General features: G+C 39.5%; 1 protein-coding gene across 1 annotated transcript in view; it reads left to right on the top strand.

The window, feature by feature from the left end:
* The window catches only part of EPG5 (ectopic P-granules 5 autophagy tethering factor), a 595944-nt gene that overhangs the window by 107738 nt on the left and 470234 nt on the right, over nucleotides 1–17972 (top strand). Inside the window, exons 5-6 of the mRNA XM_085629140.1 lie at nucleotides 784–891; nucleotides 1200–1273. Of these exons, the coding sequence (XP_085485266.1) occupies nucleotides 784–891; nucleotides 1200–1273 (182 nt within the window). The remainder of the gene's footprint in view (nucleotides 1–783; nucleotides 892–1199; nucleotides 1274–17972) is intronic.

Raw genomic sequence — 17972 nt, 5'->3', positions numbered from 1 at the left:
AATATGACTTGTATTTTAGGATGGGTTTTCCATTCAAAGTTCACATCTTTGGGACTGTAATTTAGCACTGGTGTTTTCCTTCGTGTGTTCTTTAATCAATCCTGGATTTTGAACATCTGTTTTTTGTGTGTTTATTTTACTAAGAGGAAACTATAATCTTTAACGACCCTTGACATAGTGGTCTTTAATATACCAATATGAAACAAACCAAACATTAAGTCGGTGTGACATTTGTTCACAGTGAGCAGTGTTAAACTTGGCACAGGTTATTCTTCATCTTCATTGAGGCACTTATCACATTTGCATTTGCAGAAAAATCCAAATGGAACATCTATATCAATACCAACGGCACTTTCAATGAGCAAAGGGTTATGCCTTGTTGGGAATGCAAGAATCAAGTAACTAGAGCAGTAGAAGCACAAATTGTCATTCGAAAGGATAATACAGAAGCTTATTAGTGCCACACTGTGCTGTCCCATAGACCACACATTAGTGGCTGCCATCCTGTGACCTTTATCTCACCTGCAGGTACCATTTTGATTGGAAAATAGCAGTAACCCAGTGTTACGTTAACATTGCTCTAAAAAAGCTTCCATTTTTTTATCTTGTCTTCCCATGAATACACACATTGCTTTGAAAATGACTTCCTTTTTTTAAATCTGGTTTTCCCATTAATCCAACCCATTGTGGGCTTCAGCATGGTTCTTGGAGTATGGAGGTAATGCTAAATATATCAGATGGGCATTGGAAATAGAGGTTTGATGTGTATTTTCCTTGTTTTAGGTATCTGTCTTGCATAAGGTTGGCTCTCCTGGCGACCATATGTTTGTGTTGAACCATATCCTACGTTGTCCGGCAGGTGTCAGAGGATGGGCCAGTCCCTTTGTTCAGGTACGCTCAGCAGCTGCTGCCTAAATTATTTTGTTCTGTATATTAATTGGAAGTTAAACACAACAATAGAGTTCTGTTGTCATTAAACAATTTGTGCATTTTGAGAAAGTTTATTTTTTCCTGTACACAATGATTTAATATACAGCTTTTATAACACTGTATATCTACTCTCTGCAAAAACAGAAAAAAAGTCAGAAACTAATAGACTAAAGTAGATGAAGGATATTTATTTATTCCTAATCCTTCGCTGAATGTTTATTGTAATTATTGATAATCTGATTTATAGTGTTTTCCCACATTCATTTCAGATCAGGATATCTACGAACCCATCTGGGATCTTCCATTTTATGCAGTCTCTGGCATTGCTTATGTCTCCCGTAAAGTAAGTTGCCTGTTACAAAATGTCTACTTTTATAACTAGTACCAAAAAAGATATATTTTCTTGTCATCTTAATCTCCCCATATATATATATATATATATATATACGGCACCACCACAGGAAGATTGTGGGTCCGCGGCCGCCGGAGCACCGAGCGGCATCGCGGAACGGGAGATGCCTGGTGATATTTATGTATTCCCCATTTGACTTTGCTTCCTCGACTTTGATTGTTTGTATTATTGAAAATTATTATAGCACCCCACCTGGATATATATTTTTTTTGGGTGACTACCAGCCCCATAATTCATCGTGATTAAAATCAAGGAGTAATAAACATAAATAAGGGGATATGCTGGTGGCTGTTCGCTATTTGTTTCCATCATGGCTGCCTTAGAAGAAGAGGTAAGTGCTTGAAACGCGTCGCAGCAGATAATGTAGAGGCTGTCAGGTGGGGACCTGAGCGATCCTGAGTGTGCCTCCACCTTGAGGGGTAACTTTTTAAGCATATTAGTGGCCAACCCTTGGTCACGGACGGCACCACCACAGGAAGATTGTGGGTCCTCGGCCGCCGGAGCACCGAGCGGCATCTCGGAACGGGAGATGCCTGGTGATATTTATGTATTCCCCATTTGACTTTGCTTCCTCGACTTTGATTGTTTGTATTATTGAAAATTATTATAGCACCCCACCTGGATATATATATTTTTTTGGGTGACTACCAGCCCCATAATTCATTGTGATTAAAATCAAGGAGTAATAAACATAAATAAGGGGATATGCTGGTGGCTGTTCGCTATTTGTTTTCATCATGGCTGCCTTAGAAGAAGAGCTAAGTGCTTGAAACGCGTCGCAGCAGATAATGTAGAGGCTGTCAGTGGGGACCTGAGCGATCCTGAGTGTGCCTCCACCTTGAGGGGTAACTTTTTAAGCATATTAGTGGCCAACCCTTGGTCACGGACGGCACCACCACAGGAAGATTGTGGGTCCGCGGCCGCCGGAGCACCGAGCGGCATCGCGGAACGGGAGATGCCTGGTGATATTTATGTATTCCCCATTTGACTTTGCTTCCTCGACTTTGATTGTTTGTATTATTGAAAATTATTATAGCACCCCACCTGGATATATATATTTTTTTGGGTGACTACCAGCCCCATAATTCATCGTGATTAAAATCAAGGAGTAATAAACATAAATAAGGGGATATGCTGGTGGCTGTTCGCTATTTGTTTTCATCATGGCTGCCTTAGAAGAAGAGCTAAGTGCTTGAAACGCGTCGCAGCAGATAATGTAGAGGCTGTCAGGTGGGGACCTGAGCGATTCTGAGTGTGCCTCCACCTTGAGGGGTAACTTTTTAAGCATATATATATATATACATATATATATATATTCACTAAAAAATCCATTGGTTTTAGGGACGTTATAGTTAGTTGGACATTTGACTCATATAAAACCAGAGAAATTCGACTGTTATAGTAAGTTGAGCTAACTATAACTCGCGCCCCCGCAATGCACTGCTGGTGATGTCGCATATTATATCACTCATGACAATAAAATGCAGGGGGCCACGCGCCCCCCACTGCCCTGTGGAACACCACCTTGAGGCACAAATCAAGAAAAGGCAGGGGTCCCCGGCCCCAGTGACCACCGTCACCGCAGGGCTACAGAAAAGATGGGAGGAGGCAGCGTGGCCCCCTCCAGGTGCCTTTCATGACTCTGGGAACATCCACCCCGAGGGCCGGCTCCAGCACTGTCCTGGGGAGCCTACCCCCAGGACATTGCAGTTTGATATGGCATGGCGGGAGCAGTGCTCCTGCCATGCCATAGCAAACTGTGCTTTGCTTCATGGAAGCGAGAGCATGGAAAATGCTCTTCCAGTTTGATATGGCATGACAGGACCAGTGCTCCTGCCATGCCACTCACGCCATAGCAAACTGTGCTCTTGCTTCCAAGAAGCGAAGCAGAATTTATTTTGGGCAAGCTCTCTTTGCCCCAAAAAAATGCCGCCTCCCGAAAGAGGCTTGGAGCCAGCAGGGAGCGCTGGGGCTGTGGGGCTCACCTTCAGTCCCCAACATTGTGGCCATGCACTGGGGAATGGGGTCCCTGTGGCAATATCGGCCTCAGGACAGGGGCTGAGTGGCCCTCTCCAAAAAAAAAAAATAATAATAATAAAGGACAAGCCCCGGGGAAAGGGGTCCCCAGGGCTGAAAATGGCCTGGGTAGGGGGGCCCCCAGGACCCCCTACCTATATTTTTATTTAAAAAAGAAACAATGTGGCCATGCCCGTTATAATTAGTTGAGCTAACTATAACTGTTGCCCCCGCAATGCACTGCTTATGACGCCACATATTACATTACTCATGACAAGGCCAGTGACATCAGTGATGATATCACTGATGACATCTCATAGGTGAATCCCTTGAGTGACGTGGGTTTTTATTTCTGCAGAATCTTCTTAGAAGTCGTTGACACCGCTGAGTTTCCTGCTAGTGCTGCAGGTGCTTTCGAATTGTTAAAAACCTAAATTACATATAATAGTTTCCCTGTCTCTTGGAACGTGTGGACTCCGATCACCTCATTAGCTTGCAGACGCGTTGAAGGCTTGTTGAAGCTTGCACTCCTCTCAGCATGCTTCGCTGTAATTCTGGGGGTTTTAATTGGCTTCACTCCCTTAAATACGCATCACTGCCCTCGGTAGGCATGGTGCTCAAGGATTCCTGGGATAGGTCAGTGCCCTTCATGCAGGAAGGTGGCAGACCACAGACACCGCTCGCCGGTGCACCTCGGGGGCTCATCGAAGGTCATCAGACTCGTAGGAGACACGGGGCAGGGCATGGCGGACCCTCTTCTGCATGGCAGGTCGGCCTTGCTGGTTGGTGTCCATGGGACGTTCTTGGTCCTTGGAGCCTTGTCTAATAGTGGCGCCTTCTCCATCATGGCCTAGTTCTCTGGGAGTAGGTGGGCGGCCAGAGAAGTCATTGTGGCCAACCTCTTCCTTTCCAACGGGGTTGCCGTCATCAATGAGTTTTTCCCAACCTGTTGGATGGGCAGCGCCCCCTGCAGGCTGCTTGTGCTCGCCTACATCCAGCCGTCGGTAGTGAGTGTGTGGGTGACGTCCATGCTGTCTGTCTTCTGGTGGCTCAAAGTCTACCCCGTGGGCTTCTTCATGCAGTTGCCCCTGGAGACAGCCCGGGTCGCCCTGGCAGCCATGATCACCATCTGGGTGCTGTGGGGCTTGCTTCTGCTGCCCCTGCTCTTCTTTGACACCAGGCCAGCTTTGAACGTGTCCACCAGCGGTCAGTGCCTGTGTTCATCCCCTTCCACCACCGCTGAGTTCGCTTACCAGTAAGTGGCCATCTGTGGGTGTCATTGTGCCCGTTGCAGTCCTGGTCGCTGCCAATGCTTGCATCATCCGAGCCTTCATCTGGCACCGCAACCATGTCCATGGACAGGGCGGTGCTCAGCGGGGCGTGGGCGGCGCGCAAGCGGCCAAGAAAGTGCTCGCCCTGACCGTCTGCTTCGTGGCCTGCTGTAGCCTGCATTCCTGCACCAACGCTATGGAGATCGCCTCTTACCTGCTGTTGGTCATGCGGAGGAGTAGCACCGCCAACCTGTACGCTATCTGCAGCCCTTCCATCATTTGCTGGGGCATCAGGCGCTTCCGGGAAGCTTGCTGAACCCTGTGGGTCAGACTGCGTGGCAAGGAAGTGCCCTCTCTACCGGGGAATCCCTGAGGACCAGAGGACCCAGGCGCGCACTCCTGCATCCCACAGTGAATCCACCAGGCACTCAGCATCTGCAGGAAGATGCTGTCCATCCGGGATGTCCTGAAGAACCATTGGTCCTTGGGAAGTCAAATCTCATTCTGGGACCGGTACCCAGAAACACAAACAGTTCATTAACTTCCCACGTCCACCCAGTTATTTCAAATATCTCATATTAAAGTGATAAATGTTTCGAGTACTTTGCCTGTGTAGTGGTATCAGCACTTCTGTAGCATTCTACCGTGTGATCGTGCCCTCAGACTCTCGGACAGTGTCGGCCTGGTCCATGCAGTAGTGGTGAGGCTTCTCACTGACGAGTCTGGTTGGCCCGGTGTAGTTGTGTTTGTTGAAGATGCATTAGTTGTGGTGAAGTGAGTACATGGGTGTGTGTGCCTTAGCACTTGTATGATTTGTACCATGGGGTTAAATGCTGCCCGTTGTCCCACCCGTATGCACGGCCTGTTGGATGACGCTTTCTGCTCGTGGCCCAGCTGTGGAGCTGTGTTCAGGTGTAGTATGTTCAGCCATCCTCTCCCGATGGTCTGTGTGGTGAGGTATGTCTGTGAGGAGTGCTGTTGGGTGGTAAAACTTGATCCACTACAGGTTGTGTACTATATTGTGCGTCTTGAGGTGAGCTGGGATTTGACCAGTACGGTCTGTTGCTTAAATTACTTAATCAGGGAACATTTCACTGTAACTTGATGGAGTTTTTTTTTAAGGAAAAAAATGAGCTGCGCACTTAATGAACTTCGAAATGTTAGAAATTTTAAAGGTAGGTTTTACAGGAAAAAAACTGAACAACATTTACTTATGGCAGAAAGAACTGAAAAAAAACTATCTTGCTAAATCTTCTTTTAAACACAGAAAACATTCCCACGAAGCAACGGAGAGAAACGATGGTAAACATGTCAAACTTTGTAAAGCGGACGAAATGTGATGGTTGGAAACTCGACTGAGGTTTAATGGGGAAAGGCCAGGTTTTAACTTCGTCCCTAACAAGCATTGACAATGTCAATAGGTCGACCAGACTTTTAGCCATTCTTGTTTAGTTTTGTGATGGTTTTTGCAAAACTTTATCGTTCAAGAAGCTTTTAGCAATTCTTGTTTAGTTTTGTGATGGTTTTTGCAAAACTTTATTGTTCATCAGTCTAAAAAAAAAAACCGACAAACGGTAAAAATGTTTTTGGGGTTTCAAAAAAGCAATATATAGTGCCTATTAAAAATAGTAATAATCATCGATGGATGGTATGAACGGGATGTACCTTTTGAACTATTATTATCTGTTCGTTTATGATGAATTATCCTTATGCATATATAGAAATATTGAGATACATTATCCATGAGGTACAGGTCCGTTTTTTGATTTAGAATTGGACTGTAATGTTTTTGTCATACCATCCATCGATGATTATTACTATTTTTAATAGGCACTATATATTGGAAACACTTTTTGCATCGATGAATTTATAATTTTTCACGATACATTGATTTATTGGGTACATTACCCTGTATATTTAGACATTATTGCGGTCATCGATTTAATTATTTTGAATTTATAGACATGATTATCCACATGGACTGTGATAGAAATGATTGTTCCTGCAATTGTGCATTTGTGATTTTATCTATTTTGAGCTATAGGTTGTGTAATCATTGTTTTGATAAAATACGATTACCGCATTAACCGCAGTCATATGGTATATAATCCAGATTGCGCAATTTTCATGTATCGCTTTTCTTTAATTATGAAAAATATGTGCAATGTTTTCAGTCTGCTTTCCACTTGTGCCTTCACTCCGGCAGTATTACTTCTCTGTCTGCAAACCGTAACCCCTATTTCTATGGGGAATTGGGCACAGGTCATTTGCTTGACAAAGGCTTCGCCGAAACGCGTCGCACTGTTTTGTATTTGAGGCAATAAATCTTTATTGAACTCGTCCCTTGGTGTTCCGCTGAGAGTTATTCCGCAAGTTTGGACTACTACTCTTTTGGAAAATAAATTTAGCGGAACTGTGTCCGCTGTTGGCACCGGCGTCGATAGGAGGGTGAACGGCTCTTCACAGAACTTTTGCACGCATATATATATATATATATATATATATATATATATATATATATATATATATCCCGCTCACACTTGCTCCGCTGCATTGAGAAGCACTCGAACATCAACTAAGAGTTGCAAGCATAACTCTCAATCAAAGGTACGGGAGTCGTCAGACTGCTGGTCCTTTCACAGCTCCTACTCCACTGCGACGCGTTTCCAATTGTATCTTCTTCATGGGCTTGTGGTAAGTGAAGGGCACGATGAGGCCACAGCTTCTCTTAATTACTCCAAAATGACACACCCCCGAATGGGTTGTTCTGAATGAAATGCGCAAGGAATTATGGGAGTTGCGGTGCCAAATCATTTTATTTACAATGTGCTAATGTTCTGTTGGAATTAAAGGGCCCATAGATGAGCCCCCACAGGCGGACGCCCCCTCAATCCTAAGTTGATGCTCCACATAACGACTCCCGTACCTTTGATTGAGAGTTATGCACCACTCCGGGACACTGGTTGGCCGCAGGGGGTGACATTTGCCGCCTCCGTTATGTGGAGCATCAACTTTGGATTGAGGGGGCGTCCGCCTGTGGGGGCTCATCTATGGGCCCTTTAATTCCAACAGAACATTGGCACATTGTAAATAAAATGATTTGTGTGGTGCCTTCAATTTTGGGAACTTTCGAATGGCATATATATATATATTCAGTGAAAAAACCATAGGTTTCACACATGTTATAGTTAGCTGGACATTTTACTCGTAAAAAACCAATGAAATTGCCCCGTTATAGTTAGTTCAGCTAACTATAACTCGCGCGCCCGCAATGCACTGCTGATGACGTCACATATTACATCACTCATGACATGGTCAGTGACATCACTCATGACATCACTGATGACATCTCAAATGACATCACTGATGACATCACTGATGACATCATCCAGTGAATGTGGGTTTTTCTGAAAATTAAATATGTTTTATATATGTATATCTCAAGGTCGATGGAAGAATAAATGGGTATATAAGTGTCTAAATGGATGATTTGTTTTTGAAAAATTGATTGTGTAACTGACTGATTAAGTGTATCATAGTGAATACATGGCTTAGTGAGTAATGTTTAAATATGTAAATATCTGTATCAGTCTCTCACTTTGTGTATAAGTGGCTGCATGGGTTGGTGAGTAGCTACATGGGTGTCTATATAGGTTATTAGTTGGTTTTTTGAGTATCAGTCTGAGTGTCTGCATGGTTCGGTGGGGGTATTACGTAGTGCATAGGTGCATGAATGAGTGACTCACTGTTTGTATGTGTTGAACACAGTATGTGTGCAGGACTGTATGGGTGGATGAGTGTGTGTATGGGTGTGTTAGTGAGTGAATGACTGTCTCAATAGTGTCTTTATGAGTAACTACATATGTTTTAAACTAGTATATGTGACTATTGGTGTATATATGTGAGTATATGTGAGAGTGAGAGATTGAAAGAGTTCTTGTATGAATAAGTATGTGTTTCTATAAGTGATTGTTTAAAAGACTAAGTATGTGTAAGTTTCCGTAGAAGTAAGTGTGGTGGTGTGTGTATAACTGTATATGCAAGTAAATGTATGTTTGATTCTTTGTTAGCATGAGTGACTATGTGTGTGAGTAACTCTATGGATGAGTGGCATTGTGTAACAGGATGTATAGGTGTATGAGTACATATGATGAGTGAGTACATGTATGAGTGACTGAATTGGACTGTTGGTGAATGAGTGGATGTGTATGTGGATCTTAGAATTACTGAAAAGGTTGTTTTAACTGGTATTGGTATGTCCATTGTTTTGAACATTGTAGTTTCTATTTTTGAATGTGTGTGTCAAAGGTTATATTAGGGGAAGAGGAGGTCTGCCACTCTATCACAAGGATGATGTCATCAGTGATGTCATCAGTGATGTCATTTGAGATGTCATCAGTGATGTAATGAGTGATGTCACTGACCATGTCATGAGTGATGTAATATGTGACGTCATCAGCAGTGCATTGCGGGCGCGCGAGTTATAGTTAGCTGAACTAACTATAACGGGGCAATTTCATTGGTTTTTTACGAGTAAAATGTCCAGCTAACTATAACATGTGTGAAACCTATGGTTTTTTCACTGAATTTCTAAGGTTTTTTAAATGCTAATTCCTAACTATAACGTGTGTGAAACCTATGGTTTTTTCACTGAATTTCAAAGGTTTTTTAAATGCTAATTCCTAACTATAACGTGTGTGAAACCCATGGTTTTTTCAGTGAATTTGCAAGGTTTTTTAAATGCTAATTTTTTTTTTATTCTTCAATTTTTTCAAACATATTTTTAATTTAATTTTCTTACCTTTTATAAAGACTATGCTTTAATTTTTAAAATCCTTAAATATTTTTTTTTAATATATTTTTTAAAATAAACATGTAAAATTTATTTCCAGTTCTTTTATTTTTTTTTTATTTTTTTTTAGTACGCGTACCGTAAGCTCACGGTAAGCGTACGGTTTACGCAACGTCCGTAATCTATCTACGCTGCTTGCGTATAGTTACGCACTCTGCGTAGCCGCGCGTACTGCGCGTGGGACGCGTGCGCGCTTACGCCACACGCGCACGTTACGCGGAAGTGCCGGGGAGTGACTGTTATGCGCATGCGCGCAAGCGCGTGTCTTTTTTACGCGCACGCGTACTTTTTGCCGTAAGCGTACCGTAAGCGTACCGTAAGCGTACGGTAGGTCATGTGATCTTGAAACACAACTTTTGATTGGTTGAAACTACTTTCAGTTCTAGAACTCTCCTACACCACACCCATTCCCCTCATTTCTGCTTGTGATCCCTTGGGAGAAGGAGCTGGTTTGTCTTTGGGATACGATGGCAGAACAGCAGAGCTCTTCTGAGAGTGAGGCTAGCACTAGCAGCACTGTCTTGAGGCAGAGATCGAGGAAACAAAAGCCTTCTTATGTTTGGGATTATTTTACTTTTCCAGAAGGCCAGCAAAAGGTGAATGCACCCTTAGTTACTTGCAGGCTGTGTAAGCGTGTACTTTCTAGAGGTAATCCTGACAGGAAGTATTCCTTTGGGAATCACACCATGAAGAGACACCTCCAGGATGTACACAGAAGGACACATGGTCATCTTTTTGGAGGTAACTCTTCAGAAAGACGAGCCAGTACATCCACAGCAGCTCAGCCTGGACCATCACCTGCAGGGCTTACTCCTTCTTCTGCAGGTCAGGTGAGCCCTTCATCTGTGGGGGGAGAATCTCCTTTTGCTGGCCCTCTGGAAATGAACCCTCGATTTCGGAAGGTTGATATTCATTGCACATTTTGTAAAGATCTAATTTGCCATAGGGAGACCAGTGTTTCCCTAGTGAACAACAAAATAGATCAGCACATTTGTCGCTTTGAATAATTTTCCCATGCTTCCTTTCCTCTGTCCCTGCATGAACACAACGGTTCTTTTAAGAGCCAACCTTATCTTTCATCTTTTTTTTACATATGTTTTTAAAAACTTTTTTTTATTTTTTTTTTACCGTACGCGTACGGTGCGCGTACTTTTTTTTTATTTTTTAAAAAAAACACTAAAAATCATTTATCACATTACATTGTCCTTGAGAGACTACAATTATTATTATTGACTTACCATACTCACTGAAAAAATATTTATTCATTTCTTTTTTTAAAAAATAGTTTTAAAAATGTTTGTAGTTTTCGAAAATTTTCTATATCTATCTGGAAAACAAGAAAAAAGTATTAATATTTTTTAAACATTTTATAATACAGTACACATATTTACATTTTTTACCAAAAAATCTTTTTGCCTTATTTTTGCTGTTTTCAGAATATATTGCATTTCACTATAAATTGTGAAAGCAATTGCATTCATCATTTTACAGCGGGCAAAAAAAAATACCAATCACAAAGATTGTATTAAAAAAGCCCTGATTCTTTTTTTAATTAAACTTAACATTATAGAAATGCATAATATTGTAAAAAAATATCATCTAATACCAATACTTATTTCTTTAAAATACCGTCTGATATGTTTGTTTCAGAACTATAATCACAACATTATATCTCAAATAACTCCAAAATACATCTGATTTCATTTCCTTTAGGCCAAATAGTAATTTTAATTTTTTTTTTTGAATAAATTTCCAACGGAAATCCAATAAAATTCTAAAGTTTAATTTGTCCAGATCTCACCGATTCTCTGTAACATTTTGGTTCACGAAAATTTTTTGAATAATTTATTTAGTCCACAATAGAATTGGTTACTTTTCCACATGGCCAAATAGTAATTTTTTTAATCATTTTTGAAAAAATTTCCAATGGCAGTCCAATAACATTCCAAAATTTAAAATGTGCAGAAGTTACCGATAATCTCTAAATTATTGGTTTTTCAAAATTGCATTAAAAATTAAAAAAGTCCACATTACAATTGGTTATCTTTCCATTAGGCCAAATGATAATTTTAAAAATCTTTTTTTTTACAAAATTGCAATGGTAATCCAGTAAAATGGTAAAATTATTTTGTCCAGATCTTGCCAAGTCTCTCTAAAATTTAGGTTTCAGGAAGATTAGATAGGAATTTGCTAAATCAAAAGGCAAACGTTGTTTGAAAATCAATTGGGAATCATTACACAGTGTCCAGCCTTTTTCACATTTTAGATAAACTGTGTAATGTCCAGAAGTAACAGTAGGTCCATCATGGAAAATTATTGCAACAGTTACAAAAGTTTTTCCTGAAATTGATAATTGCTGTCCTGTAAACTTCTTTATTAAAGTATCCAATTTTGAACCATCAGCTCTACATCGTTGCATCATTAAAATTACATACTGTCCGTATTCCTTTAAAATTAATGTTGAAAACATGTCAGAATTACACTCACCACATTTCATGCTATGATTAGCATCTTTAATTTTGCAAAAGTGACTGTTTTACTCTCTGGCAATGTCAAATAAATAAACCTTTCATTATCAACAATAGAGCCACATATATTATAACAATTATCACAACTATGTTCCCATTTATAAGAGAGACCAAAAAAAATGTCAATGGGAACTCCTTCTTCTTCCACTACCTGAAGAAAATACATCAAAAATTCATGTGCATCTTGCTGTTCATTTTGAGAAAACTGTGTTCGTCCTGAACATACATCTAAAAGTTTTCTAATGTCAGTAGCACTTTCTATTTGAGTTTTATCTTTACTCAACTTTTGAAAAAGGAGACTCAGCTCTGAACAGAATCTTTTTCCCTGATTTACTATTATCTGCTCTTGCAAACTTTCCAGATAAAATGCAACATTCAGCACTACATTTGCGTAGCAGTTGACACCAGAGCTATTTTCAAAATGACATCCTACAACCTGTTCTTCATTTTCCTTTTTCTTTTTGCTTGCAATTACATCACTCCTCTTTTTTTTCCTCTTCTCTACATCTTCACTACAGATATTCTCATTTTTTCTTTTACGAGAAACTACACGTTTCTCCAACACAGGATACTGACCTAAATGAGGAGCATAGCTTCTTCTTAATCTATTATACTCCTTTACACAATTTGTATCAGCACTAACTTTTGATTCTTCAAAGTCTATCATGAATAAACCTGATAATGTTTTGACTCGTGACAAAGCAACATATGCCATACCTTCTTTGAACACAGTTGAACCAATGTTCACAAATGCACAATCTACAGTCAATCCTTGAGACTTGTGAATAGTTACAGCATATGCTAGAGAAAACGGAAACTGCTTCCTACGTACATATAAGTCTTTCACAAGCATAAAACGAACTGTACAACGACAAATATCTTTAACTTCATCTATCTGATCAAATTTTATTTTTAAACATTCAATTCCTTCTTTTTTCTGATAATTAATAAAACCCACAACTCTTCCCATCGCTCCATTAACTAAACCTTTCTCAACATCAAAATTTCTCCTTAAAAACACTCTACAGTTCATGCAAACATATAGATTTTTTTCTAATCCAGCTGTTTTGGAGATGTTCTTCTCTAGTGAGTCCAATTTATTTTTCAGTTTGCCTGTTACTGTGACAGTAATTCTTCCATCCTCAATTTTGTCCACTGCTTCCAATTTCCTGATCTCTTCCTTTTCCAATTTCAAAAGCTCCTCATTGAATATTGAGCATTCACGTAGAGTAGGCATTAAGCAGATGACACTTTTGTTTTCTGCAATGTTCTTGTATATCTTCTCTGCAACTATTTCTTCCTTTGGAAATAAATTATGTAGCAGCCGAGTCTGTAATGCTTTTTTGCCAGCTTCTGTGAGTAGTCCAATCCTGATATCTTTCAGAATACTTCCATATTCTTCATCGTTTGCTTGCCTCATATTAGTTGTAAGTTCCTTGTACTCAAAGAAGGACCAAATATGTGTATTACCGATGCTTCCCAATGACTTCTTCGTGTCTTCATGTGTCACAGTATTAAACACTGGTTGTCCTTTAACTGGAGTAAGTTGCAAAAGATCTCCAAAAACTATGACGTGTTTTCCACCAAATAACACGTCATAGTCTGTCTTCAAAATTTGCTGCATTCTTAAATGCACAAAGGCAAGCATTAAGTTTGATACCATGCTCACCTCATCAATAATGAGAACTTGCATCTTCTTCAATACTCGTGAAACTTCCAAGGATGCTTCTCCAGTTAGCTTGTTGAATTGTATTTTGTTCTCATGCTCCACTGGTAACATTAGCAAACAATGTAAGGTGATTCCTTTTATGTTATATGCTGCTAACCCAGTTGGAGCAGTAACCACACAAGACAACGTAGAATCCGTTTTTTGCTTTAGGTAGCTTCTGATGACTTTAATTAGGAAACTTTTTCCAGTGCCAGCTTGTCCGCTTACATACATCCTGATTGGATGAAATGATGTGCATGAGCACTCTTTTTTTACATGTAGAAATCCGTGATCAATTTTGTTTTTGATCTCTTCATAAATTTGTTGCTGCTCTTGATTCAGTTGTCTTTCCAAATTTTCTAAGTCTATAAATTCTTCTTGAGCTTGATTCATAGCTGTTTCCACTTCATTCATGGCTATTGATGCTTCATTTTCAACGATTGGTTGTCCTAGGGGATCTTGACTGTGTGTTCCTGAACTTTGGCTGTCCTGAGAACTGTCTCTAGCTATTTCTGCTGCAATTGTAGTTTCCTGTTCAATTTCTTCATTTAACATTTGCAGATAAGTTGTGAATGTATTGCATTGTATGCTGTCTTTGCAAGCATTAAATGAATCCTCATAGCTTTGAAATTCTCCCAGTAGTTCATCCTCTGTACGCCATGGTTTAAACAACTGTAAAAGAGCCAAGTAGTAAAATTCTTTCTTGTCGGTAGTGTCGCAACTCAGCTTCCGGTGATTTATCAAACTTCCTTTGGTTTGCTTCACCAAACATCCTTCTTCACCAACAACTTTATATTTTCCATTATTAATGTCTTCTGCAGCTTTCCGTGAATAAATGTAGTTCTGCAACACTTCATAGAGACACATGTTCTCCAGATGATGACTTCTCTTGGGATAATATGTGTCCAACATGTTTGTTTTCAATATATCTATACTTTCTGGGTCATTCTCGGCCAAATATTCAATTTCTCCAACAGATTTCAGTACCCGATTTCTCATTGCTGCAAGGCCTAAACTTGCCCAAATTATTCTTCTTGACTTTGAGTAGAGACTTGCAGAAGATAACCTATCTGAACATTCGTAGGATCCAATTTCTCGATGCGATAACATCTTCAAACTGAAACTGTACAGCTTCTTACTAACAGTCTTCTCGTGAGAAATCTCTTCCCACATTTCCTTCAATTCTGTTTTTTCTGATTTCGTAATGTAAGACGTTACATATCGTGCAACAGCAATGGAATTGTCAGCTACATACTGTATATCCATGTTAGCGTTCCACATGGATAAAATGACTGGGTTGTAGTCATTTATATTTTTTGATTCTTCTTTTCTTTTAAGGTTGTAGGTATTCTTAGGTGATTTTCTTGTGATAGTATGTCTCACAGCTGACATAAAACTGTTTACTCTTCCATTTGAAAGAACAGGTCTAGGAAATCCAAATCGACATTTAGTGTAGTATTTTTCTTTGCTCTTGTATTTCCGTCGACAGTATTTTCCACACCGATGACTTTGGAAACGTAAAACTTGCTCCTTTAACTTGTTCTCTTCTGTGCTTTTTGGTATACCACATGTTGCATATTCTTCAATGTAAGATAACACTGCTTCATCAGTATCTGTTCCAAACTTTGGGGCATCCTTGATCCACAACAGCATATGAATATGAGGAGCACCTCTTGCCTGGTACTCTTTTCTCCAAAAGAAATCCACTACTTCTCCAAGGGGTGGATTTTTTTTATTGCAGATGAAGGACATCATAGCCTCAAATCTATGATTGAAATATCTGCAAACATTAACCGGATCCAATGAGCACAGTTCTCCTGCTGTCTTGTATTCGATGTTTTTAATGTTTGAATTGGCCTCTCGTAGAAAATCCAGTAAATCATCCCAAGCGTACTCGGCACAGCTTAGGGTAAGGAACCATGTTGGTGTTCCTAAATTGCGTAACATGCATTTTAGTTCACCATGGCGTCGGTACCAATATTCATTTGTCCCACGCTGACAAGCCATCAGATTGATCAGTTGTGTTTCCAAATGATCATCTCGGTGCTGCACTTTCTCCATAAAATCCTTAGCAGACACATTTTGTAAATGTACTCCACTTTTTAAAATGTGATTTACTGCATAAGACAGTGCAGACAAGTCGCTTTCAAATAAAAGATGGAACAAATAAGGAATACTTTGTCGAAATCTGGGATCTTCAGCATATAGTCTTGTAGTCCGATACTCTGAAGCTGGAATCTGTTCTGGACGTTCATCGTATCGTCCTCCTTTTCCCGTAGGAAACAGCTGGGGAAAACATCGAGCTTCCAAGCTCTCCTCCCATACACTCACGGGAGTTCCTTTTGCTTTCTTCATCTGAAAGAGATCAATATTGTCTCCCATAACTTCTTTCGAATGAAGAGGATGTATGCTAAAATGTTCATAAATTTCTTCTTCCTTTGTCTTGTCCACTTTTTCAATTTGTCCAGTTGGTGTTTCTGTGTCTTCTTGAAAATCTTCGTCTTCTTCTTCTTCTTCTATATAAATTGATTCATACCATTTGTTATTTTTTTTCAAATACAAATTTGCTCTTTGTACTTTCCGCACATCTACCAGCTCCTGCCAAATCTTCTTATTCTTTGTAGGTACACCATTAACCAGAATAATTAATGGTTCAGTTTCCAAAGTATCCGCATCAATAGTTTCCATATTTTTTTTCAAATCCAAGGGCAAATACACCACTCTACCTTTTAAACCTCTCAGTAAATCTGAAGGAGGTAATTTACCAGTTTTGGGCTCCATACGTACTATGGTCTGGAACGGATGAACACAATGAATGAGTATAGACTCATATGTATTTAATTCAGAAAGTTCAGCAGGAATAGCATCCAATTCTAAATTATTATGTACAGCTCTGGTCGGCATTCTATTTTCCTCTAACTTGTTGTAACAGTATTTACAAATACGCTGATCTTCACCCAATTCAAAACAATTTTCAAGAAATATATATGTGGCAAAATCCATCCACTTATAATTATCTTCATTTTCACTCTTTCTGTAGAGATCAACATTCCTAGTTTGTTTTCTATAATGAGTTCTGCGGCAACAAATACAAGTAACATTTGGTCTTTCATTAGAGACTATTGCAAATTTTGTTATGTGATCATTAAATGTCTTACTTACAGAAGGTTCTACATTCTCTTCCACTTCTTCCTCATTTACTGTGTCCTTCTCTGCACTGTTTTGTTCAGGACCAAAGTAACAAAACTGAATTTCATCAACAACCTTCTCTACATCTGATACCGTTCCTCGGAACAGAGCCCTATTCAATTCATTTAACTTTATTGCTGGACTTTTGGCAAAATACAACCGTCTCACAAACTTTCTCATTTCAGTATGATGAACAGCCAGCATCCTAAAATGATGGAAAACACTATTGCACACTTTTCTAGATAGACAAGCCAGAGAATGACCCTGCAAACCAGTATTCTCTCTCACTCTGCATGGATCCAGACTTTGAAGCACCTTAATCTTCTGTTTTACACTTTTTTTACTATATTCTCTTAGAAACTCTCGAAATCTGTCAATAGATTCCTGACGCACAGTGCAAATACTACTACAATTCCAAGTGTACACTGGGGCTTTAGGACGTCTCCCCATTGCCTCATCTGCCATCACTTGTACCTCATCTCTTGGAACCATTATCTCCTTCTCCATTATGCAACCATTTTTTACTTCGTATGAACGACCTCTGGTGTCAACTGCATGCAGCAAACTATTACTTTGAAAATAGCTCTCTTCATTAAAAAAAGGTTCACTACTTGAACTATGCATCCACTTTCCTAAAAACACTTTACAAAAGTTTGTTCTGTTCACTACTCTTTTGCTTTTGCTTTGTGATTTCAGTACATTAACCATTTTATCTAATGTACGCATCCTATTCAAAATTAATATGAATAGTTTCCTTTTTAATTCTAATGCTTTTGCTGCAATGGCTTCAATTTCTTTTTTTCTCTTGTAATATTTTGCCTTTTGCTTATATTTCTTCACATCCTTTATCAAATTGGACATAACTCTTCTCTGAAACATTTTTCTACGTATCTCTTTAAACGCTGTTTTTCTGTTTATGTAAAACTTTTCAGTTGCAGAAGGTATATTTGCATTAACTAAATTCTCAATTTTTTGCTGTTCTCTTCGTTTTGTTACATTCTTCCCAGGACAGACATTTTGTACATTTTTCTTTGTTTTGAATATTTTTTTAAGAAATTGTTTTTTC

Source organism: Triturus cristatus, chromosome 2_1, assembly GCF_964204655.1.
Source record: "Triturus cristatus chromosome 2_1, aTriCri1.1, whole genome shotgun sequence".
Lineage (NCBI taxonomy): Eukaryota > Metazoa > Chordata > Amphibia > Caudata > Salamandridae > Triturus > Triturus cristatus.
Note: the sequence above shows the minus strand (reverse complement) of the source record. Positions and strands in the feature narration are given on the sequence as shown.